Source organism: Lissotriton vulgaris, chromosome 7 (genome assembly GCF_964263255.1).
Source record: "Lissotriton vulgaris chromosome 7, aLisVul1.2, whole genome shotgun sequence".
NCBI lineage: Eukaryota > Metazoa > Chordata > Amphibia > Caudata > Salamandridae > Lissotriton > Lissotriton vulgaris.
The window spans coordinates 348555766-348582966 of record NC_141695.1 but is presented as its reverse complement, the minus strand read 5'-3'; the positions used below and the strand labels follow the sequence as shown (position 1 = coordinate 348582966).

The following is a 27201-nucleotide window of genomic DNA, read 5'->3' as shown; positions in this document are numbered from 1 at the left end:
CTTCCCCTAATACTTAACTGTGCCTACTCCTGTTTAGGTTTTCCATATGCGTATTGACTGTTTAAGCCCACCTGACAGCGTCCACTCTGGTTTACCCGCATCTTCTCCTTCCTACACTATATTCATATTTCATCCCTAACGCGGCCCTCCCTCCCCTTTCTGGTACTTGCTCTACTCGCTCCCTTTCACCCTGATCCTACCCTGACCCTCCCACCTTTATTCGCCCTATATCAAGTCTTCCCCATCATCTTTCCCCTCCCCTAACCCCTTTAATTGACTTACCATGCCCCCATCACACACTCCCTCATTACTACAGACTTAATCCACGAGACCCACCGATCGCTAGACATGGCCCAAATTCTTGTTCCATTCTCTAACGCCTAATCTCCAAAATCGCTAAGAAAAACTTTAAACACAAATTACTTATTGGTCACCATGAAACTCTATTTGTCGATAACTACCTTAGCCTCTCCTCCATAATAAAAACCAACTACATATTTTACTCCAAATGTCCTTCTAAATGGAAAAGCATTTTACTCCACCACCTCCCCATCACTGAATCATGCAAAATCCTGTATGGTTTTAAATTGTCCCCCTCTCCTTCCCCTACTTTCCTCGGCGAAATAGACTTCTCCATTTTTAAATCCGGTAACATCCTCATCCAATCTTCTGAAAATCACCTCCCCATCTTTGAACAACATTTCAGCACCTTGTCATACCTACTATCCATTCCACCCCCTAACACTTCACCCTCCCAACAACTTGACACCCTCTCTCCCTCTCCTTCCTTGTCCACAAACCCTCCCCTTACAGGCACCTCTACTGCGTATGATGTCTCCCAAACCCAATACTCCAATTACCCTCCCTCGCTAGCAACCCTCCCTCATCCTGACACATCAACAGCATGCACAGTCTCCCAAACCCTTTCTCTCTCTAATAACTTATCCCCACCTACAATTAGGCACACCCCCTACCTCACTACCTCCTTCCAGGACCTTCCTCCTGAAGTTCCTATTATTCGACTGCCAGCACCAATTTCACCCTCTCCAAATTGGCTCTCCCCCAGCCAGGATGTTATTTCCCCTCTCTCCCCTCATGACCCCTTACCATTTCAGAACACCTATTCTGACTCTATGCACTCCCTTTCTGACTACACGGTCCTCCCTTCATCCACCAACCTGAGAACAGTATTCACCCCCCCGAGCCTCCCAACCCACACACTCCACAGACCACTCTCCCCTGACAACTCAGAGCCTACTCTCCTCCCTAGCAACCTCTCTCCCTTAGTCTCTATCACTCCTTTAACACAGACTCTGTCTAACATCGAAAACCATCTCCTTACCTTGTCGTCCGAACTCTCTCAACTCAGGAAAGATCTTACCTTTTCATCCGAACTCTCTCAACTCAGGAATGATTTTAACTCCCTCTCCTCTGAGATCCTCCTTTACCGTGCGATCTCCCCCCCTAACCCTAGCTCACAAAACACCTCCAACCTTCAACAGTGCAACTGTTCCCATAGACCCCCTGGTGCCTCGAGCCATCTATCCCCCTCAGAGCTCCGCGACCTCTGAAACTCTATCTTCCTAACTACCCAAATGATCCTCCCGCCCCCCACTCTACCATTCCTGTGATCTTGGGGATGAGCTGAATCCTGTCCTTCCCCCGTCTCCCCTAGACCCCCAACACAACTTACCGCTATCCAATCATGCCCTCCCCAAATAAACAACCAGAAACCCCTCACTTGCATGCTGTTTAACTGCCGCTCAGCTGTCCGGCATATGACTGAAATAGCTGAAACCATCCTCAGTGAAGACATTGACTTCCTTACGGAAACTTGGCTCAATGTCCACTCTACATCCATCCTTGACTTACTCCCCCCACCCTCGGCTACTCCATACTCAGAAAAGATAGACAAGATAGAATAGGAGGTGGTCTACATCATCTTTAAAAACGAACTTCAACTCTTGCTTGTTAAGAACTCTTACCCTATTACCTTTGAATACCTCGGAGCTGAACTTAAAATTCAGGGCTCCCCACCAATTCGCCTACATAATATCTATCATCCTCCCGGCGAATCCCTTCCCTTCGCAGAAGAACTTTCCGACCTCCTCACCCAATCCTCACATTCCAACTCTAAAAATCTCTTCCTTGGTGATTTCAACCTCCACTGGAATGATATCGAAGACCCTGCAGTTAATCTCCTCAGGAATCTTCTGGAGATTAGCGACCTTAAACAAATTTGTCACTCTCCAACTCACACCAAAGGGGCCACTGTCGATGCCATTATCACTAATAATGGTTTGACCTCCCTTTCTAACATCATCCCCATCTGACCATCACCTCATCCTCTTTACGATCACCACTACGGCCCCACCTTCACACCAAAAACATCAAACACTTGAAATTGACTAGAAACCTTCATCTTATTCCCCCCGGTGAACTGGAAACTAAACTCAAATCCCAATTTCTACTCACTCCCCCTCCCAAAATACTAACTCCCTCACCGAACACTATATTAAATCAGTCACCGAGGTCCTTGACTTAGTAGCCCCTCCCAAACTAAAAACCCAAAGAAACATACCGTCTAAATCCTGGTTCAACTCTGATCTCAACAGCGAAAGACGTTCTCTTAGACAGTCTGAAAGAACCTGGAGGCAACACCCATCCTGCCTCCCATCTAGCCCTCCTCCGATCTGCTTGGTCCAACTACAAAAAACACATCCTCAAGGAAAAGGCCTCCTTCTTCCTCGCACAACTCGATATGGCCAAAAATAGGCCTAGAGAACTTCTCAGCATTGCCAAAAATCAAACATCCTCTGCCCCCCCAAAAGCTGCCGGCCTCAATTGAGAAATGCGAAGAAATTGCTCATTTCTTCTCTGATAAAATCACCAAAATAGATCATTCCTTCCTCTTAAATCCCTTCTCCCCCAACCCACCATTTTCCTGTGACTTTTCTCCTGAATCTCTATCCCCACCAAACCCTCCCCCTGTCCCTTCCAATTCCTCTTCCGTTACCCTCCCCCCTGAATCTAACCTTTTTTTCCCCCAGCAAAAAAACAATGACTCCTGGCATAATTTTTACCCTGTTGCCAAACACGAAGTCTACAACATCATCACTAAGCTAAAACTATCCTCTCACACCAAAGACCCTCTGCTCTCTAACCTAGTCCAAGACCTAAAACATATCATTGCCCCATACTGGACCACCATTATAAACTCCTCCCTGGCCACGCGGTGTGTTCCTGCCTCCCTCCAACTGGGTCAAATCACACCCATCCCCAAAAATCCCAATGCAGATCCCAATGACCCAAATAACCTCCGACCTATCTCTAACCTCCCTCTTCTGTCCAAAGCCCTCGATAAATACCCCCTGCTCCAAATGGATAATCACATCAACACTTTCGACCTCTTTGACTCACTGCAATCTGGTTTCAGAAAAGGATGCAGCACAGAATCTGCCATGCTCAATATTGTTGATGACATACACCACTCACTCGACAATGGCAAGTCTTGCCTACTCATTCTCCTCAACCTTTCCATTGCTTTTGATACAGTTAATCACACTGCCTTACTCAACACTCTCAAAGTCCGCTTTCGCCTCAATGGCCTTCTCCTCAACTGGTTCACCTCCTTCCTCCAACACAGAACTCAACAAATCAAAATTGATAACTTGTCTTTCCAACCCTACTCCAATCTCCCTCGGTGTCCCCCAGGGATCCATTCTCTCTCCTACTCTCTTCAACCTCTTCATGGAACCCCTTTCCCTCATTCTCAAACAAGCAGGAATCAATTACCACCTCTATGACGACAACACCCAACTTTACTATAAGATTAAGTCCCACTCTGATGTCCTCCACCTCAATGAAACACTGACCAAGATCCAATTATGGTTCCACCACAATCATCTCAAACTCAGCCCTAAAAAAACGAAATCATTCTCTTCTCCCCTAAAAACGACCCACTCCCCATACAAAACTGGATGTCCGACTTTAATGCTTTCAACTGCTTTCTCAGTACTTCCAACTCAGTTAAATCTCTAGGCATCACCATTGATAATAGCCTTGTCCTTATTTCCTGCATAAAAACCTCAGCCAAAGGAGCACTCTTCACCCTCCGTCATGTCAAGAAAATTAAACCCTTCATCCCGTCTGAAGACTTCAAATGTCTGTGGTCCTGTCGAGAATCGACTATGGTAATGCAATCCTCGCGTAAACACCTAAAGTCCACCTTGCACCACTCAAATCGGTGCTCAACTTAGCTGCTAGACTTATCTCGGACTACAAATGCTTTGACCACATCCCTCCGCCCTTAAAACCCTCAAATGGCTACCCATTGAAGGCAGATCCACCTACGAGATTGCATGTATCGCACACAAAGCCCTTCACCAAAACACCCCACGTTACCTCTCAGACAAAGTCCACAAAGCGGGCTGCGCCCGACCGACGAGGAGCACTAACTCCCTCATTCTTATCCCCCTCTGCTAAAGAAGAAATGCACACAAGCTCGCTCCTTCTCCGGAAACGCTCTTTTTATCTGGAACTCTGTGCCTAAAGACCTAAGCTGTAACCCTTCCTACTTCAACTTCAAAAAAGACTTTAAACTGCACTTCCTCAACAAATATTGGGGTCCTTAATACCTACTCCCACTCTGTGCCCCCACCAGGCTCCCCTCTATTGACCTTCAATTCTCTTTCTTCCCCAGCTGTTTTCGGAAACAGAAGTGAGGGTATTGTGGACAAGCACAAGCAATACTCAAGCGTCTCGCAGATAAGAACCAGACCAAACGTTGGTGGCGCCATGTTGCGGGGATTCTGCACATATACAGAACTATGCACAGGAAACCAGGACCTCGGTAGATAGTGGTGTACCAACAAGGAGCGTATTCAAAGCCACTGTATACTTTAAAATGTTTATTTTAACTAACGCGCTCTGTGGTACAGTACACGTGCCATTACGAGCAGCAAAATGCATATAAATAATATTGTCAGCATTGTCACAATTCCATAGAATACAAACGGGTATATCATTTTATAAAGACAATGGAAAAGGGCTACAGTGCCTGACCATCCTCCCCGTGCTAATATATAGTTTATTTTAAAAAAAGAAGACTTCTGGGCTTTGTCAGCAGGCCCCACACTTCAAGGCCTAGATTAAAGGTTTAATGTAAAATAAAGAAAGTTGTGGCTGACCAAGGTTTGCACTCGAGTTTCGCAGTGGAAAGAATTTGGGAAGTTGTGCAAATCACATCCAGGGCTAGCCACACAGAAGCTCCACTGTCGGGGCAGATACCGAAATGTAGGAGTGAAGGATGGTGCACCAAAAGAAAGAAGTCCGTGGCAAATATAGTCAATAGAAAAAAGTTCCTTCATTGTTAGTAATCTTTAAAAGGCCTCAGCCAACGTGTTTCGTCCCCAAGGGGGACTTCGTCAGGGCAAAAAAGGTAGCAGCAATATTTTAAAGATGAACCCCGGGATATGCTAATCCCACAAGCACAAAAAAGTCCACGTCATGGGTCGATAAAGTTTGAGATCTAATATCAATTCCAGCAGTAGCGTAGTATTTCAAGTCCAGGTGTATCATCTATCACTCCATTCAGTGACGTCGTCACCTATTTATTTATACATGGCGCCCTGATCCACCCATCTGTTTGGATACATGGACTGAGTGTTTAGATTTATCATTTTCTGCAACTATCCTGATTTTTTGCTACAATAACGGTGACCATCCACCTTTACCTTTACTACGCTACTGCTGGAATTGATATTTGTGAACTTTGATCCATCTCCTCCGGTCTGTCCACAAAGAAATGCAAAGGTCTCAAGCACTGATGGCATACCGCTATTTGCATTGGTCTTTCCAGAGGTCCTAGCCCTGAACTCTTCTACTTGCCTCTCAAAGAGGCTACTAGGAAAGCACAATGGGCATCTCTGTGCACAAGGAGCATTGGACAATCCCTGCACATCACAGATCTCCAATTGTGAAATGGAAATAACATGATTCCACGTATACAGACAAACAAAATCGGTGTATTCCAACATGTCTAACCTGTCCTCTGTGGTTAGCTACACCTCATGCTTTCCTAAACGTACATAGTTTAATATCAACTACGGATACTTTCCATCACTATATCTGTTGTATGCATTGTGAATAAGTTAAAAAGCAGGTAATTGCAGGTTTAGGAAACCCCTGGACATAGAGTATTCTTTGCCACACTGAATTCCTTTGGATAGATTGTGACTTTTTAGGGGAAAGAGTCTGCGCTGTGGAGAATAAAACAGAATGAACATAGCCCTATAAGAACCTGTCTATGGTTTTCCACTCAACAGCTGGCAGCGTGAGGAGAGTAGTAAATCAGATAATGTTCCTATAGAGAGATTGGCAAGTTGTGTCTACCTGTGGGGAGTTAAAGTTCAGTGCAACAGTGCAGCAGACTATATACAAACCCACCACAGTACTCTTGGTGCTAATTGCCTTCTTCAAAAGAACACCACATTTCCCAAAGTTGAGGCACCTCTGTGATGATAGTGGGGCTTCAGTGTTTCTGAGACATGAGGGTGATCTCAGATCGACTTTAGAGTCCAGTGAAAAGTTCTAAAAGCAAGAGGAATAGCTGTGTCTCAGCCTAGTAATGTAGGTACTGCCATTCTGAACCAGGAATCCAGAGCTGTTGCAGATGGAGGCCTGGCAAGAGCAGTTAAAGGAATGAGCAATGTTGCATTGCACAGGGTTGAGGTGTGACAAGATATAGATGCAATTAGACCTTTGAAGCAGGGGTCTGAAACTGACAGGGAGTACAAATAATCAGGGTGCAAGTGCAAAGCGTGTACTGTAGATCACCAGGAATAGTCCCCAGATGCCACATACTTTCAAGCACTGAGGGAAATTTGGAAAATAGATGAGTGGAGTCTTAATGTCTGTGGGTAATCGCATCCCATAGGATGGTCAACCCCTGTGGTTTAAGGCATGCAGTAATACTATGCACATACAAATCTCTAGTACACGCTATTTCGAGTATACAAGTTAGATTGACAGTCAAGTAATATACATTGGAAAAAGTTGGTTCCCAATTCAATTCAATTCAAAAGACCTTTATTCGAATTTCATAAAATCCCAAAAAGTACAGCATAAAAACAAACAGTACCATTTCATAAAATAGAGATCAATTTACAGTTATCATAATCAAGAATATTTTTGTTACAGCTCTCATAGATCAAATTTTCAGGAATTTTCCATCATTTTGCGTACGCGAGAGATCAGTCTTAAGAAAGTGCTTGTGCGAAACATTAGTTCATCTGTATCCAGTGAAAGCAACATTAAATAAGACTCCCCTAAAGAGAGGGGTCTTCTTTTTCTAAAATATGGAGTTAAAAACCAGTTAATATACTTTAAATAACATTTGCAAAAAAATAGAAAGTGCAAGTCGTTCTGTGTACTTGTACCATCGCACGGGCAAGGGTTATAATGTGCGGTGTGACAATAGCCCAAAGGGAAACCCAGTAAATATTTTACAGAGCCCGCCCTAAGGCGGAATAGCAGTGATCTTTCCCAGTTGGTCATGGGGAGTGTGAGGTAGGATGGAAGGGGTTGTTTGCACAGTTCATTTATTTATTATTTATTTATTTATTATTCAAGCTTATAGAGCGCGACAGCTACCCGTAAGGGTCTCCCGGCGCGAAGATACTGCAGCTAACAGGAGATGGTTGGCCAAGTAATTATAGATCGAAAAGCCAGGTCTTAACGGCTTTACGAAAACATATAATGCTGTCCTCAGACCGGATGGCCAGAGGAAGGGAGTTACATAATTTGGGCCCAAGTAAGAAAAGGAGCCTCCTCCCATTCTGGAGAGCATGATCCTGGGAACTGAGAAGAGTCATTGAGAGGAAGAGCGGAGGGAACAGGAAGGAGAATAAGATTTTACTAATGTCTGTAGATAACTCGGAGCCACCTTATGCCTGATCTTATGCATGTAGGTGAGAGCCTTGAACTTCACTCGGTTTTCAACCTTCAACCAGTGAAGATCACGGAGGTGGTTGGATATGTGGTCAGTTTTGCGACAGCCGCGAAGAAGGCGCACAGCAGCGTTTTGGACAAGTTGCAGGCGTCAAGTGACAGCCTTGGCCGCACCCAGGTAGAGTATGTTGTCATAGTCCAACCTGGAGGTGACCAAGGCACCCACCACCGTCCTTCTTGTGTCATCAGGCAGCATCCACAGGATCTTGTGAGAGATGGTGTCAAACGCCGCGCTGAGATCAAGTAGTATCAGCGCGGCCGTTTCACCTTTGTCGAGCAGGGACCGTAGGTTTTCAGTAACTCCTAAGAGAGGGGTTTCCGTCGAAAAACCAGTCCGGAAACCTGACTGTGAGGGATGAAGTAAGTTGTTGGAGCTCACATGCTGAGTAAGATGACATGGATGTGACGCTCCAAAACCTTGGAAAAAGCAGGTAACAATGAGATGGGGCGGTAGTTGACAAGAAGTACGGGATCGGCGGTTGGCTTTTTTAAAAGTGGCGTGACCATAGCATGTTTCCAAATGGCAGGGACCGTGGCAGTCTTTAGTGATAAGTTCAGGGTGGAACAGATTTTAAACATATGCAGGGGGTCAAGCGCCCTAAGTACAGAAATAGGGAGGGGAGCCAGATTTTATGTTACAGAGTAATTCCTGAAGACCCTCAGGCTGTAATTCAGGGCAAGCTGAAAGCGGGTGGGGAAGGGAGGTCTCGGGTCGGGGTGCTTTCACTGCTAGAGTGGATTGGGCTATGGTCTTGGTATTAGAGTTGCAGGTGGAGATGTCCAGATGGATCTTTTCCACCTTGCTTAGGAAAAACTGGGCGATCTCATCGCATTTCCTGTCTGACAAGGGAGGAGATTTAGCTAATGTGGAGGAGCCTGCAAGATTTTTCACTAAGCTGAACAAGACTTTGGAATTATCAATAGCATCTGTTATGGATTTCGTCACAAAGCTGGCCCTAGTAGAGGCACACGCTTTGTGATAAGATTTTAAAGCGATTCTATGAGTCTGAGCTGCATGCTGAGAATAGTCTTTGCGCCAAACACGCTCCAGCTTCTTGCACCAAGACTTCTCAGCTTTTAATGCCTCGGTTTACCAGGGAGCGGGCATCTTATGAGATACTTCCTACTTTAGTAGGAAGGACGGTATCAATGGCATTTTTAAGCCAAGAATCAATCAGCATAGCAGAAGTTTCCACATCGCCTAGTGTGGACAGTTCCAAAGGGAGATGGGAGGCAAGAACTTTATTCAAAGAACCAATATCCAATTTCCTCCATGCCCTGCTCCTTTGCGCATAGTTGCTTCTATGTAGGGCTGCGGTGGTCAGAGACGAAATTCTAAAATTAACAAGATAAGGATCTGGGGGGCGTGGCTTGGACGCCGATCGGGATGGCGGCGTGAGCTTGCAGCTCCGCGCAGGGTCCCGCTATTTCTCCTGAAAACTACACCTGGGGAGACCCCTGGTCGGCGCAACTGGCCTGTGAGGTGTTGGGGAACCACTGGGGAGCGGCTGTGAGCTCTCTGGGGACCGCTAATCCCATGGAAACTTTGAAAGACGATGCCCGAGGTGTTGCCCGGAGTGCGAAGAAAATGGCGGCGGTGAGGGTCGATGGTCTCTGAAACAGGACTGAGGAGAACTGGCATCGGCTGGCGAGGTGGCCCGTCTCTGTGAGATCGGAGTTACGGGGGCTGCTGGCACAGACCTGAGGAGCGGGGTGCTTGGTGACCAATATTGGACTGGTGTACTGGGTGTGCGCACTCGTTTCTACCTTCCCCCCCTCCCCCCTCTCCGGATCTGGCGACAGTGGGTCGACGGCGCTGGAACTCCTGATTCTTAGAGTTGCAGGCACAGAGGAGGCACTCCACCACAATCACTGCTGTTGCGCACGTCCCCCGGGCAGAGGATATCAGGTCCTGGTGAAGATCTGACCGGCCTGGGCAACGACGACAGAGGCACCTAAGATGGCGGCTGCGGGAGGAGCGTCCATCACGGAACAGGGCCGGGAGGATTCGACCACACTATCCAGGGTCGATGAGGCCTCCCCGCCGATGCTGGAACAGGAGCAGAGACTGAACCGGCGCCTGGATGCTATTCTGGATGCCATCACCTCGACCAAGGAGGCATTGCAGCAGGACATTGCGCAGGTCGCCACGGGTCTGGGTCTCCTGAGGGCGGATCATGCCAAGTTAGCGGATAAGGTTAAGGACCATGAGCAGCTGCTCTTAGACCTGAAACCGGCGGTGGTGACCGCGGAACATAAGCTCACGGACATCCTGAGCCGGCTGGACACGCTGGAGAGACGAGCGGAGGATGCCGAAAGCCGCAATAGACGGAATAACGTGCGGGTCGTAGGCCTGCCGGAGAGAATTGAAGGGGAGGACGCGGTGGCCTACATGGAGAACTGGTTCCGGGCGGTGGTGGCACCGGAGGGTCTCACTTCCTTCTTCACGCTGGAGCGAGCACACAGGGTGCCGGCTCGCCCACCAGCGCTTGGCCGCCCCCCTAGACCAATGGTGGTGAAGCTCCTCCATTATAAAGATCGGGACCTCCTAATCCAGAAAGCTCGGGCCTCGGGCCCGTATGAGGTTGAAAATAGCAGAGTCACGATTTTCCCGGACTATACTCAGGCGGTTCAGAGGAATAGGGCATCCTTCCTGGCGGTGAAGAAGGAGCTGAGAGAGGAGGGAATCCAGTACTCGTTGCTCTTCCCGGACAAGCTGCGGATAATCATGGATGGGAACACTCAATTTTTTCAAACTCCTGATGAGGCGTGGTCATGGTTAGAATTGTATCGCGCTGGCACGGACAGGACTGGCAAAAGTCAGCGAGAGAGGCCTAAACCGCTTCAGGTCCGGAAATCGCAAAGGATTCGCTCCCGCAACAAACTTCAGCGAGCGAAACGGGAGGCTCAAATGGCTGCAGACAAAAGAGGGGCGCTGGCAGCGACGGCGAGCATCACACGGTCGCAACAGGAGAGTGACCTGGCTGGATCGGACTCTGGCGAGGATGGTGGCAGGACTGGAGAGGAATTGTCGGAGGCGGAGAGCTCGAAGGGCCCGGTGGTCACCCCACAGACTTCTGACGAGATTTTTCATGGCTGACTCATGTATGGGACACTGTCTCTCTTGTGGGGAGGTATCCTGTTGGCACTAGATGGGCTGCCAGGTAGGGTGAGGCTTCGACATTGCGGGATGGAAGGCGCGGGGCGTGGGCTCCGCCTGCCCGGGGTCGGCGATAACTCACCCCCTCGGGGCCCTTAAGGCCTTCTGTGGTGGCGACCACAGGTTAGTCAGATGTGTGTTTTGTTTACGGTTTGGATCGGGGCTGAAACTGGGTTTGTAGGCTCTGTCCTGGGGAGTGGGGTTTGGGGAGTTTTTTCTATGGTTCGTTTGGGGGAGGGCAACTGCTGTGATGTGGGCAATGAATGGCTACACCTGAACTGGAACGTTTTGCGCTGGTATGGGGACGTTACCTAACTTGAAATGCCTAACGTGGAATGTCCGAGGACTGCGAACTATGGTCAAACGCCACAAAGTGCATGCTTATTTGGTGAGGCGGGGGGTCCAGGTTGCCATGTTGCAGGAGACTCATTTAACTAAACAGGAATGCACTGCGCTACAGAAGAGATGGCGAGGCCAGGTCTTTGGTACCACTTACTCCGCGTTTGCTAGAGGGGTACTGATATGGGTACGAGCGGGGGTCCCGTTCCAGGTGTTGAATCAATTGGTGGATCCTGAGGGCAGATATGTGGCGGTGGAGGGACGGTTGTATGGTAGGGATGTGGTTTTATGCTGCGTATACGCCCTGAATGTTGATCAGGCCCGCTTTTTTGATAGTTTATCCTGCTCACTGGCCTCTTTCTTAGCCGGTCCTGTGATTCTGGGGGGGGACTTTAACTCGATCACAGATGTAGCCTTGGATAGGTCTCACCCACCACTGGTCGATTCCCCGGTACGTAGGCTAGCTGCACACAGGAAGGATTGGCAAGAAAGGTGGGGACTGCTGGATGTGTGGCGGGAACAACACCAGGGTGGTAGGGATTACTCCTTTTACTCGGCCCTCCACGCTCTACATGTTAGGATCGACTCGGTCCTGTGCAGCGGGTCCCTAGCCCCGTTGGTCTCCCACATGGAGTACCTGGCCAGGACCGTCTCGGATCATAACCCTTTGTTGGTGCATGTCCAATGGCAGCGGGCGCGATCTGCGATCCCAACATGGCGGCTCCGGCCCGACACCCTGGAGGACTCGGTGTTTAGTGACGCGATCCAACGGAGCGTAGACCAATATTTTGACGAGAATGAGGGGACAGCAACTTGTAGGTCCACTGAATGGGACGCGATGAAAGTGGTGGTGAGAGGAGTGTGTATGGGTAGGTTTTCGAATGCTCGAATGTCGGTGCTGAATGCGCTTGCCAGTGCGGAGGAGAAGTTGAGGGACCTGGAACGACGCAGGCCGGACCGACCGGACCTACAGGCCCGGTTATTGGAAGCCAAAGAGGTGGTGGCTACCGAAACGGAACGGCTGCGGAGCTATGATTACAGACAATATGCCATCAAAGCGCATGCGGAAAGGGATAGGGTAGGCACGTTACTGGCCAGGCTCGCTAATCCTGAACTCAGAGGCTGCCCGGTCCTGAGCATAAAAAATATACTGGGGGAGACGGTTTATTCACAAACTGCGGTGCTGGAATGCTTTCGGGCCTACTATGCTGAGTTATACGAGAGTCAGTCAGGGGCGGAGGCCGGGGAGATCGCTAACTACTTGGAATTGATGCAGCTTCTGGTGCTTGACGATGACGATGCAAAGGATTTGGGTGGGCCTGTTACGCTAGCCGAGATCAGGCAGCCATTAAACACATGGCGAGGAATAAAACACCCGGGGTAGATGGCCTGCCGATTGAATTTTACCAGAAATATGTTGATAGCTTGGCACCCAGACTACTGATGGTGTATGGGGAGGCTCACAGGCTAGGGAGGCTGCCCGGATCAATGAGGGAGGCGTTGATAGTGCCGCTGCTGAAACCCGGCAGAGAGGCCAAAGAGGTGGTGGCTACCGAAACGGAACGGCTGCGGAGCTATGATTACAGACAATATGCCATCAAAGCGCATGCGGAAAGGGATAGGGTAGGCACGTTACTGGCCAGGCTCGCTAATCCTGAACTCAGAGGCTGCCCGGTCCTGAGCATAAAAAATATACTGGGGGAGACGGTTTATTCACAAACGGCGGTGCTGGAATGCTTTCGGGCCTACTATGCTGAGTTATACGAGAGTCAGTCAGGGGCGGAGGCCGGGGAGATCGCTAACTACTTGGAATTGATGCAGCTTCTGGTGCTTGACGATGACGATGCAAAGGATTTGGGTGGGCCTGTTACGCTAGCCGAGATCAGGCAGCCATTAAACACATGGCGAGGAATAAAACACCCGGGGTAGATGGCCTGCCGATTGAATTTTACCAGAAATATGTTGATAGCTTGGCACCCAGACTACTGATGGTGTATGGGGAGGCTCACAGGCTAGGGAGGCTGCCCGGATCAATGAGGGAGGCGTTGATAGTGCCGCTGCTGAAACCCGGCAGAGAGGCGACTGATGTGAAGTCATATAGGCCATTGTCCATGTTGACGGTGGACTATAAGATTTTAAGCCGAATCTTGGCCACCAGGCTGGCCCCGCATATGACCGGGCTAGTGCACAGGGACCAGGCGGGGTTTATCCCCACGAGGAGCACGGCCCTTAATATCCGCCGTCTGATTGGGATATTAGATGGTGCGACGGAGGTGGACGACGCCCAGGCGGTGTTATCTGTGGATATTGAGAAAGCCTTTGATAGTCTGGAGTGGGCCTATTTGGACGAAGTCCTAGTGAAGTTCGGCATTGGGGAGGGGTTTCGTAGATGGACGAAGGTGTTGTATTCCTCGGCTACGGCGCGAGTACGTCTGGGCACTCTGGTGTCTGCGGCTTATCCGGTTGGTAGGGGGACGAGACAGGGGTGTTCCCTCTCCCCGCTTCTGTTTGCACTGGCAATGGAGCCACTGGCAGCGCGCGCCAGGTCGGGAGACATGTACGCGGGGATCGATAGAGGCGGGCAGTTACACTACATATCATTGTATGCAGACGATCTGCTGCTATATATGGCGGACACGGAGCGGGCTCTGGAAGGAGCGATGGATATGCTATCTGAGTTTGGTCGGTTGTCGGGCCTCAGGGTCAACTGGACAAAGACTTGTGTCTTTCCGCTCAGGGCGGACACGCCCTGTCCCTCTCGCGATGTAGGGGTGGTCTGGGAGCCATCTTGCTTTACCTATTTGGGAGTCCGAATCTACCACGAGGTTGCGGACTTATTAGAGGGCAATATTGGGCGGTGCATACGGGCACTGAGAGGCTGCATGTCCTTTTGGGCCTCCCTCCCTTTGTCAGTGTTGGGTAGGATAGCACTGCTGAAGATGGTGGCGCTCCCACGGCTCTTGTATTACTTTCGCACGCTGCCCATTTGGATTCCTCAGAGGATCTTTAGGGACCTGCGGACGATGGTCATCGATTTCCTTTGGGGGCATTGTCGCCGTAGAGTAGGGGATGGCGGTCCCTGACTTTGAGTTGTATTACTTGGCAGCGCAGCTTCAGGTACTTACACAGCATGTGGCTAGGGTGTTCATAGGGCCAGAGCATGACCGAGAACGGGGTATACAAGGCCATGTCCTGGCCTACATTATCATGCAGCAGAAACTGGAGTTGCGAGGCCTCACCATGGAGGAGAAGACGCTCAGGTTATGTTGGCAGAGGAGTCTGAGGAGAGCGAAGGCGTCCCGACCGTATGCCCCAGAGATACCGATAGGTATGCTGACTGCGCTGCCGCATGGGGGCGATTGGTCTCCATTACTGGAATGGAAGGAGCTAGGACTGCAGGTGGTGGGGGATCTGTATATTGACGGGACGGTGGTCCCCTTCCAGACGTTGCAAGAACAGTTTGGGTTGCCGGAGGGGAGCTTCCTCTTGCCGTGGTGGCGGCCGTGCAGAAGCACTGGAGAGGGGGGCTAATTGAACCGGAAACGACCATGGCTTGCCAGTATGTAGTGATGGCCGCTGGCACCTTTAAAGCGGTGACTTGCCTCCATAACAGGATGTTGCATGAGGGGCTGGACCCGCTCCTGGGCCTGAAAGCGAAATGGGAAGTTAGCATAGGCAAGCCCATCCCGGACACGGTGTGGGGTCATATCCTTAAGCGCACGTGGAAGGGCACAAGGAACGCACGCTTTCAGCAGGTACATTTTTATGTGTTGCATAGGGCCTACCTGACCCCGGAGAAGATCAAACGGTATTTCCAGGTGCAGGAGGCGAGGTGTCCGAGATGCTTGGCGTTGGAGGCGGATTTGGATCATCTGTTATGGGGCTGCCCGAAACTGGAGGCTTACTGGGCGGAGGTTGGGGAACTCCTAAATGTAGTGACCGACAGAGAAGTGGAGTTTGATATGGCGGCGTGCTTGTTGCTCTGGTTCCCGCACACAAAAAATACTAAGGTGACAAGTAAATTTATTGACCTGGGGCGGATACTGGCGCAGAGGGAGATCACCTGGCACTGGAAGTCCAGGGAGGGACCGTCTGTGAGGAGGTGGACGAATGAATTGCTGAGGTGGTCTGATTGCGAGAGTGTGCTCCGTATGAGACAAGCAGTCAAGCTTGACAATGAAAAGAGCCTAGAATCAGCGCGCGCATGGGAGTTGATAGTGCAGGCTTTGCGTGATTCCCTGGTGGACGATGAGGGCTGAATAGATAGTGCATAAGGACTCCATGAGGCTTACGACTGAGGGAGGTATTAGTAGATCTGTAGTGGGACCCATTATGGCGTTAGGAAAATGGTCCACATCATTAGCGGTTGCTGGGAGGGGAGGGGATGGGTGTTGTTTCGGGGTTGTTGGGGGGCGGGTTGGGCACTGGGATCCAGGTTGGGAAGCGGAGGTAGTCCCGGGCCAGTAACTGTCCTAACGGGGCTGGTGAGATTGTTTAGACGGCGGTACAGGGGCAGGGACACGTGGCACTGTTCTGTTAGGGCCCACCACTGGAGGGACTGGAGGGTGGGATCGCAATATCGCCATGTGGCCGGACTGTTGGAATATGCTGGACAGTGTTGGGGGGGGTTGGGTGTTAGGGGGGTAAAATGCAGATACATGAAGAGATTATCGACCAAATGTCCCTCAGGGATGCTCACCATGATGTTCTTGCTGGAAGTGTGGAACATTGCGCCGCCCGGCCCCAGGGATACGGGCTAAATGGCTGTGTATGACATATGATTACTCGATCCATGCGGGGGGACACCATGAGTGTGCTGGTTGATTTATTGTATGCAATGGTTTCTAATTCTGCAATAAAAACAAATTAAAAAAAAAACAAAAACAAGATAAGAATCTGACCAAAGGACGGGCAAGGCCTGAAGGCATTGTAGATCTGGAAGTTCATTCCCCATGTATGTCGCAACGGTGGGTTTAATTATTTCCCTTCCCATTCTCTCTGAGTTATAGAATGCATATAAAGCTTGTTTGACCTCATTCTTATCTTTAGGCTCGATCCGAGGTCGGTCAGAGAAAAGATTTCCCCTGCCCAGGGCGTGCAATGTCTTTGAGACTCCCGCGAGCCAGGGGATAGCTAAGCCCTTATCGCATTTGAGACAGTCTTTTATGATGTCCTGTGTTAGGGCAGCTGAATTATTCCTTTAGACCCTAATCCAGAATAGAGCTGGTCTAGTTCTGATAAAGTCACATGTATAAGGAAGGTTTAGTTCCTTATGACAAATGAACTCAGAGGATGCGAAAGGGGCACCCAGCATTCTTCTGCAGAACCGATTTTCCTCCTGTTGGATGCTGGGGCTTGTCCCTTGACCCCAAACCTCTGCCCCGTATGTTGCTACAGGTATGCACTGTAGCCTACATTTTTTTTAAATTGCTCTAGTGGCTCCTATTTTCTTTGGGCGTGACAGGCTCAAAATAGAGTTGGTGGCTTTCGAGAACTTGCCCATGGCGTGGGCCAAATGCCCATTCCATGAGCCGTTCGCAGCAAAAACCAAACCTAAGTACGGAAAAGTGTTCACAGATTCTAGTTTATCTGTCCCTACATGTATAGTATTGAGCTTCCGTTTCCCAAGCCCACATACCATGATGAAAGATTTTTTTACATTTACACGCAGATCTAAACCCTCCATATAGAGAACAAAAGTTTTAATAAGTAAATGGAGGCCATTAGGTGTGCGGCTCATCAGAACCGCATCATCTGCGTATAATAAAACGGGTAATAGTTGTCCCTGGATAATTGGCACATCTGTAGTCACTTGTTTTAGAGATTTAACTAGGCCATTGATATAAGTAATAAAAAGCAGGGGGGCTAAAACGCACCCCTGTCTTACCCCCCTACCTATTTTAATAGAACCTGATACTTCCCCACCTGTCCCAATCCTGACCTGTGCCTTAAGGTCAGTATGGAGATAGGCCAGGAAATTAACAAGAGCTTCGTCCAGTCCATAGTCCAAAAGGATGGACCATAGTTTGGATCTATTGACTAGATCGAAAGTGGATGAAAGATCCATTAATGCAAGGTAAATAGGGGACGATCGAGCAATGTTATACCTGTCAATTATTAGCTTCAAATTCAAACATTGCTCCACCGTGCCCACCCTGCTCCTGAATCCCATCTGACAGGGGTCCAATAAGCCACGATCTTCTATCCACTCCAAGATCCTGTTATAAAGGACTCGCCCCAGGATTTTTAAAGTGTTGTCCAAAAGTGAGATAGGACGATAATTGTCCGGATCTGATCTGTCGCCCTTTTTAAAAATTGGGACTATGGTACTCGTAGACCAGGTATCAGGCATGGGCACAGAAGGCAAACTATTAAAAACATTAAGAAGAATCGGTGCCCATAAATCCGGACTAAACTTAAAAACATCAATGGGCAGTCCATCAGGGCCTGGAGCATTGTTGCCAAGGCTCTGGCTGATGGCTATTTCTACCTCATGGAGATCGGACTGTAAGCAGCACAGTTGACCAGGAACAAAGCTTGTTGTTAGCTCTCTTGGTGAAGCGTATATTGTTGAAAAGTGGGCTTCCCAAACACTGCTAGTTATGTTACAGCTGATTGGATTTAATTGTTTGCCCATATCTCGCATTTTCCTGACGGCAGTCCAGAAGGGGCCACTGCTCTTCTGATTTGCACTTCCAACCAGTGACTCCCACTGCTCCGTCAGTAATGCAGCTTTCCGTTCAGCTATTTTAAGTTTATACTGTTTCCTGGCCAGCTGTACCTCTACTATGCATCTGGGTTTATTAGTTAGTGCCTTACGTAATGCCCTATTTGCCAATGAACAGGCGGGATCAAACCATCTCGGGTCTTTCTCTTTCTTTGGCAATGGGACCGATAGGCAAGTTTTTATAACAAGACAAAATTTGCCAAAGTCTGCTATTATCCTAAGGGAATTCCCATTAGAGGATAAACAGGAGGAGATTAGGTGGGGATGTTCCTTTTTCACATTTTCTAATATAGTCCCGCTATCAACTCCCCTCCATTTTAGTCGCAGGCCATCTACCGAGGGTGTAATGTCCCAATCACCATTTAGATTAGCATATACTTGGTTAGGCCCTAGATGCAAAGTAACTATAAGGGGATTGTGGTCTCCAAAAGATGTTTCCAATACTATGGATTTTGTTATTCGGTCTATTAAGTGAGGGGACATAAAAATAAAATCAATGGTTGAAGAGTAATCTCTACCTCTGAACGTGGGGGCACGATAGGTACTAGAGGTATGACCTATATCTAAGGCGTTACCAAGGATATATTCAGTTAGAATATTTTCTAATCCCATACCCCTTCGTTCTGCTTGATCTAGGTTTTTTCCCTCAGACTGATAATTCTTTCAGATTTTTGCGTTAAAATCCCCCCCAATGAGGATCCCTATCTTCTCCTCTGTCTGACTTTGATTCCAGATTCCGTAAAGTCTTAGAGAGTGCTACAAAATTCTTGTTAGGTACAGAATTTAAATCATTATTATAAAAATGTATTAAATAAATCCGGGTCTTTCTTTTGAATTCAAGGACCTGTATGTTCGGGTTCCCTCCTGATAGATCTCTAATAGTTCCACCAGCCAATATTTTAATCCCGATGAATAATCCGCCCACTGCATGTCCGAAGTCAGGCTTTGGTGCAGTCACACTGAAACAATGATAGCCCTCTATGTGCAAATTTCCTGTAGCCCATGTCTCCTGAAACATAATAATATCTTTGTCATCCAACAGCTGCACCCATTGCGGGTCCGACAATCTTGATTCTAACCCGGCAACGTTCCAGCTGATGATTGACAAGTCGGGATAAGGCAAACAACTGGCTAGCTTGCTCCTAACACCTTTATCTGTGCTCACCTTCGCTTTGAATGGGATTGGGATTGCATCATCAATTGTGGCTATGGTTAAGGGAATCTGATTGTGTACTACTGTTCCCTGAACAATTTTATCTTTGGTGGCTATCGAATGCACCTCATTTACATAATTTACCTCTTCAGATGTGATATAACTTTCCCCATTCTCCAGTCAGTCCTGATCTTCTAAATTTGAGAAAGCTTGTTCGAACCGGTTGTAAGTTGGGATGTTATATATGTACCTTAACTCATTCTGAGGCATATATTGGTTTTGGTTGAACCTTAGGTTAGGTCTCTCTCTTGGATTGTACTGTTGCGGATTAGGGGGGCGTAGGTGAGACATCGATTGGTATGGGTATATTGCCTGGTGACACAGTGAGGGAATATTCCTAAAATTTGGGTTTGGGTCCTGATAATATGGTGGGGAATTATTCCTAATATTCCTAGTGTTGTAGTTTGTATCCTGCTGACACATCATAGAATTCTTCCTCAGATTAAAGTTTGGATCCATTAGGTGCCTATAAAAATAGCCCAGAGGAAGCAAAGTAGTGTTAAATTCCCAGGGTGAGGCCAATGGAGCATTGGCGAGGGTATTCTGGGCCCAGTGGGGAGACCTAAAATTTATGATTATACAATCCCCTTCAAACTTTTTTCTCAACGGGCCTACCCACCCCACTCTTTGAGTTTGGATAATCTCATTTGATTCTTCCAATGGAAAATTACAGTTTCCAACTAACCAATGCAGAATTCTATTTTTTAGGCTTGTGGATTTTTCCTCTTGATCCTTCCTTAGTTTGGGGACGTTAACCAATACTGCAACATAGGCCCCGCATTCTGGAAGTAGACTAATGCGGGCCGGAATCTGTCTCGTATTGGTTACCGGGGTTGAGCCCGTCATGGCTGCTGAAGGATTATGGGCATCCTTGTTGGCTTGTCCAGCAGGTGCCCCTTTGTTTTTATCAGCAGTCAGGATAGTACTCTCTGGGCTAACTACCGTTGTCGCGCAAGGGTTTGGGAACTCGTTTAGCTGGGTGTTGTGCATTTGCTGAGTTTTTGTTTGTGCTTGGTCTCGGTGTTGGTTGGGGACTTTTTTGTGGGCATCTATTTTTGTGTTAGCCACGTTATTTTTGGCCTTGGTTCCACTAATTGTACCCATATTAGTTTTAATTGCTGGGTTAGACCCTGTGCCCAGTTTTACTACACATTTATCTATCGCTCTCAGCCTATTTTCAATAGATGTAATTTGTAGGCTGATGGGCCCTAATAGTGTAGAAAACAAAGTCTCTATCCTACCCAAAAAACCTTCATTCCCCAATACTGCACTTACATCTATAATTTGGGTGTGTATGTCATTGGGTTGTCCCTCCCCCTTGTCCCCTCTCTGCCCTACAGATCCGGAAGCCCTCCTCCGTTGCTTGCGCCCACCCTTGCCTCTTTGCTTGTTTATTGGTGGCTCAATGACTATATTTTTCTGTTTGCACCTGGCCTTTTGCCCTCTAGTTCGTACTGGTGTACAAACACTCTTTTCCCTATCAATACTTGACATATCAGGGTCCGGGCACAAATCTATGCCTTCTAAATGTTCACAGTCATTTACTGACAGTGGTAAAGAGTCTTGGGTCATAATCATGTTCGTCGTGAGCATTGTGGGGGTTGATGACAGTCTGCTTCCTGTTAAAGGATGGTCTGTAGGCACCATATCCTGAGTTATACAAAGCTCATTATGGCCAGCTCCAGGAAGCCCTGCGTATGATGCGGCAAGAAGAGATTCAAATGAATTTTCTTGCTGCATAAGTGGGGGCATGCTTGGTGGGAGTGTTCTGTATGGCTGTTGCCACAACACCAATGGCCTTCTGAAGCATTTTGTCTATGGCCGTTAAGCTTGGCAGTGGGGTAGTAGTGGTAGTTGCAGCCATCTTCCGCCTATCCTTTGGCCCAGGTACTAACAGTGTTTTTTCCCCATAATGTATAGTGGTCAGATTATACTCAATGTCAAAATACAACAACTGGCTCTCTTCAGGCTGTAAATCACCAATAGCCTCGAGAATTTAGGAGACGTAACCAAATCTTTTCACTGACCTGATATACTGGCGAATATCAGATATGTTCTTAGGTTATATCCAGCCAAGGGGGGTGGCCCAGCCCTGGACAGCCCCGGACGGCCACAGACGGTCCCGCCCTTGTCCCGGGCTTCTCCCCGCGCACGCCCGCGGGACGAGGGACCGAGGGAGCCTTTATGCGCCTCCTGGCGCTTGCCTCTGACGTCTGCTGCGGGGGTGGGAGGGGCCCAGCGGAGCCAAGCCCGGCCAGGGGGAACAAGCGGAGCACAGCCCGGCCCTTAGCTGCTGGTGCTGCGGGAATCGGCGGAGCCAAGCCCAGCCCTCTGGAGCAACTTGAATAGTAGGTAAGACTCCCTTTGTTTGGGTAGTGTCTCCTTTCTTTTTTGTTTTCGGCACATTTAAATATTTTTTTTGTTTCTGTACCCAACATGTGTTTCGTCCTAATGGGAGTACCGCAAGCCTTCTTCAAAGCTGCAATCCGGTTGTCCTGGCAAAGTTTAAGACCTGTATGCCAGTTTTAAATCCCGCGACTGGTGTAATTAATGCCATGAATAATGAATATCCTAAAGTGTTGTGGGATCAATTCACAGAAAGATTTTTTATATTGTCCGGTCTTCCTGACTGTTCTCGATTGCCCCTTTTGATTCTCTGTATCTCTTGTAAAAAAGAGGAATTGCCTTTAATATTCTGACCGGATGTGCCCTTCCCAAATGCTTCCTCACTTTCACTGCTGGGTATCGTTCTCAAGGATGTGGAACTGGAGCTCACAGACGCCCCGTCTTATGACCGTATCTTGTTTCCTGGGTCCACCAGTTCCATAAGATAGAATAACAGTCAAGTAATACACATTAGACAAAGTTTGTTCCCTTTGTTTGGGTAGCGTCTCCTTTCTTTATTCTTTTCGTCACATTTAGATTATTTTCTTGTTTCTGTAGCCAACACATGTTTCGTCGTGGGATTTAAAACCGCCATACAGATTTCGCGAGGACAAAAGGATTGCAGATCTGAAGAAGTCTTGGTGTAGTCCTGCTATGATGAAACACGTGTTGGCTACAGAAACAACAAAATAATCTAAATGTGACAGAAAGAATGAAGAAATGAAACAATACCCGAACATAGGGAACAAACTCTGTCCAAAGTGTATTACTTGACTGTTAATCTAACTTGTATACAGCTGCGATCGACAGGCGGAGTTCCTGCAGAGCGGTGATGTGGGGAGGGGGAGGGGCAAGGTGGGGGGGTAGTAATGTATGGATTACGGAGTTTAACAGGTAAGTAAACATATAAATAAATCAAACAAATTTCATTGCCTGCACTGCATCACCAAATGCGATGCAGTGCGCCCAACGAAATTCGTTTTATTTATTTATATGTTTACTTACCTGTTAAACTCTGTAATCCATACATTACTACCCACCACCCTGCCCCTCCCCACGTCACCGCCCTACAGGAACTCCTACTGCTGACCGCGGCTGCTTGTATACTCGGGATAGTGTGTGCTAGAGATTTGTATGTGCAATGTTCGATATTCCTAATCGGGTGTGGGCCAATAGAGTTGCTTCCTGCTCTTTAAGCACCGCTTGCAATTATTATGGAAATTCTGGTTTTAATACACTTAAGGGCCAGATGTAGGATGCTAAATACCGAGCAGTAACGCAGAAATTCACAGAATTTCTGCGTTACTGACCGGAATTTGACTGAGAGCAATGTAGGTGAGTTTAAACCTACTAGCAAAATAAGGAATCGCAAAAATTGTGATTCCTTATCTTGCTCTTGCATTTAAGGAATCGCTAATTGCGATTTCTTAAATGCAATGTAGGTAGCACAAAAGAAAGTTCACTTCAGGCTTAAGGAATTGCTAATTACCACCAACTTCAAGTTGGTGGTAATTAGCAATTCCCTGTAAAAAAGCACTTTTTTTGTTTATTTAAAGTGCCATGTGGCACACATTCATGCCCCATGTATGTGCGCCACATGTGCACACATGCACATTTCAGGGGTGCAACAGGGTGTCCTTTTGACACTCTGGCACCTTTAAAATAGCTCCCGCTATTTGCGATTCTTTAATACCGAATCGCAAATAGTGAATATGTTATGTTATAGCCGTACTTTTAGAGCGCACGGCTACCCCGAGGGGTGTCCCGGCGCTTTAGCAAAGAGGCCTGAAAAACTCAGAAGACACCAAGCAGAGACGCAGTAGTCACAGAGATCATGTAGAGAAAAGCACGGTCTTCAGCTCCTTCCTGAAAGCCAGAAGATTATTGGCTTTGCGGAGGGAGAGAGGGAGCTCATTCCAAAAACGAGCCGCCACATATTGAAAGGACCGGCCTCCCATCCGGACACGTTTCACAGCAGGAACTACCATTTTTGCCAAATCGGCAGACCGCAACATCCTCCGCGGAATATAGGGAGCAATGCGCTTCCTAATGTAGCCGGGCCAATAGAATGAAGGGCTTTGAATGCCAACGTGAGGATTTTGAACCTAATTCTACTCGAAATAGGTAGCCAGTGCAGCCTTTTAAGCAGCACTGAGGCGCTGGCTCTCCTTGGCAGGCCAAATATGGCTCTAGCCGCCGAGTTTTGGATGATTTGCAGTCTGGACAAGAGGTACTTTGGCAGACCTGCAAAGAGCGCATTAGCGTAATCTAATCTAGATCCCACAAGCGCCTGGACTACGGTCTTACGGTATTGTAGGGAAAGCAGTGGAAGGAATTTCCTAAGCATCTTAAGGATGCCGAAGCATTTCCCCGATAGCCCCAAAATGTGGGGTCGAAAAGAGAGATCGTCATCGAATACAACTCCAAGGTTTTTCACTTGGGAAGATGACGTCTCAGGAGGAAACATATCCTGGGGCCACCACGACTTCCACCCAGGATCAGGGGCACAGCCGAAAAAGAGCAGCTCAGACTTATCTGAGTTGCATTTCAGGCTGTGCCGCTGAAACCACTTGAAAACTGCACTCAAACAGTCTTTAATTCTGTCGCCGTCAAACACCTCTCCCTTCCTGCATGTAAACAGGAGCTGAGTGTCATCAGCGTATGAAATGATCCGGGCCCCATAAGCCTCCGCTACCCTCGCCAGAGGGGCCATATAGATGTTAAAGATGGTGGGGCTCAGAATGGACCCTTGAGGCACCCCCACCTCTAGCGATGGCATTTCCGCAGAGGACGGTGGAGCCCAGATCACCTGCCGACGGTCGGCTAGGAAGGATTGGAACCAGTCCAGCACCGTCCCCCTCAGTCCTATCTCCCTGAGTCTTAAAAGGAGGCCTGCGTGGGGGACGGTGTCGAACGCCGCCGACAGGTCGAGCATGACTAACATAGCCTTTCCCCCCAGATCGCCCTGATGGCGTCGGTCACCTCCACGAGGGCTGTCTCCGTGCTGTAATTAGCCCGGAAGCCAGATTGAGAATCGTGGAGCAGGTTGTTATTCTCGATAAAGGTGGTGAAGGCCCATTCATTCCTATGGGCCTCCTTGCCCATAGGAATGAATGGGTAGGTATTCCTTATTAACGAATCACAATTTGCGATTCGTTATTAAGGAATTTTAAGGAATCGCTAATATTTTAGAGATTCCTACCTACATTCAATTTAGCGAGTCCTTAATAGCGATTCGGTAAAAGTTGCTATTAAGGACTCGCTAAATTGAATTTACCTACATCTGGCCCTTAGTGAAATAGTCCCCTAGCCCCAACACCCATTAAATCATCCAGTAATACTATCCGCCTGGTCTTACCTAACTTCAGGTAAAAAAGGTTGAATAATCATCCTTGTCCACATGGCTGCAGCAGCAGGCCTCTGCTGGAATGGTGCTGATTTAGTGAGTGTTAATCTCAAATAATGAGATGGGCGTTCTCTACCCTCCTGGTTGTCAACACTGAATGCACATCAACCTTCACAAATAGTTCTCTAGTATGTTGGTGTAAAGTAGAAGAGGAGTACTAAAATCTTATGTTTTCGTTTGGCAGGACCTTTCCTCAAAGAGCAGCCCAGAGTTACCGGGAAGATGCTGGTATTGTTTTTCGGCATAGTGGGCGCACTGGTTTGCCTCCTGATTCTGATCTACGTCATCTACAGTCGAACCCACAAGAGTGAGATGTTTTCCCATCACCGACTCTATGGTGAAGGATTTGAGGATCCTGGTAAGAATATTTGGGGATGGGAGATTACTTAAGACACGATTTGCGGACATTTCACAGCATGGCAAACACTCTTGCCGCTGGTGTTTGCCCCCTTGTAATTCCTGCATTCTTTTTTCTTAACTGGAAGGTGCCCCCCATATCCTCTGGTCCCCTTCAGAACCTGCTTGCGTGCATTTCCACACCTACAACTGCAGCACTGTTTAATTAGGTCCTGCAGTGCTGGTGGTGAAATATCTGTCAGCAGGAACAACCCGACACAAAGGTTGCATGCCCTTTAGAGACCACTCATAGATCACCCTTTTCCTATTTGGCTGCAAAAATGTTCCTGGGGGGTCACATAACAGTTCATGAAAACCAAATACATTTATAAATATACCTCTTTGGAGGTGAACAGTGACACATTCTTAAAGCCCCTGACATTGTGCTTACAATTATCACTACCCCTCCCCTTCTATTATGCATTCCCTCCCCTTCGGGCTCTAAGCCTCCTCAACTCACCTTTAAACATCAAACAGTTAACAACATATCTAACTCGTAACTTCCCTAACTGTATTGTTTTCTAATGAATCCTTTCCGAATTCTTGTCCAGCCTGCCTACTGTAGGTCCTGGCTGCATCATCTTTTGCTCATTGATAATCTTCTGTCCCCTTCTCTGCTAATGTCCTTCCATGATGCCCCTGATTTAACCTAAGCTCTCTACTTCAGCCACCAGAAAACCCTCCCTGAGGTGTTCTTTATATCCCTTCTCCTCCCACTTCCACTTACTTTTCTTCCATCATTTCCCCAATTCTTTCAACATCCTCACCAAGTAACTCCAGCTCACCATTAAAAAAAGGTGTACTCTATCCATTCCAAGCAGCATATTTCATTTATATACAAAGGCCAGCTGATGTACTGTCTCTAACTTCCCTGCCATAGAAAACCCAGACACCTCCTAGTTCACTTCTTATAACACCAAGTCAATGGCTCTCAGCGTGTGCGCACCACTCAATACTCTCCTTGGAAAGATATGATCTTAAAAGATCTGTGGAATCCCATCTGTCCTCAAATCCCACTCTATACTCTTCAAAAGCTCCACCACTGTTAGCTGATGGTGGACCTGCCCTTCCTTCAATAATCAAAGCATCAGGACCCAGGTTGGTTTGTCTCCTACACCCACAGCCTTGAAAATAATTTGCCCATCTCATGGATCACAATCTGTGCGAAGCTTTTGGACATTACAATCCCTCTGAGCATGCAGCCTGTTCATTTTACTGTTTAGTGGCCACAGATTTCCATTTTCTGACACCACACGGGTCCCGCCTCCTGACAACATGGAAGTCTGTTACCACTTCTCAAGCCCTCATGTAACATGGTACCTGTCATAGCCCTCAAAAGCACCAGCCCCTCCCTAATGTTTCAACCTGCCAGTCTACTAAGCCAAGTTACATAACTCTCCTTTGCCACCACTATCCTGAAGTACTGTGTTCCAAATGTAGCGGTGAACAAAATTCCCCCTCAACCTAACTCCATGAATATCGCCCTGCTACCTATGAATCTTCTATTAAGGTGTCGCCTGTGTTGCCAATCAAGACTCTCAGCACTGTACCTACGCAGCCCTAGG

At 47.9% G+C, this 27201-nt stretch overlaps 1 protein-coding gene across 1 annotated transcript in view; it reads left to right on the top strand.

The window, feature by feature from the left end:
- GFY (golgi associated olfactory signaling regulator) overlaps window positions 1-27201 on the top strand; it is a 349649-nt gene that overhangs the window by 312268 nt on the left and 10180 nt on the right. Inside the window, exon 3 of the mRNA XM_086928672.1 lies at window positions 25425-25598. Within this exon, the coding sequence (XP_086784798.1) occupies window positions 25425-25598 (174 nt within the window). The remainder of the gene's footprint in view (window positions 1-25424; window positions 25599-27201) is intronic.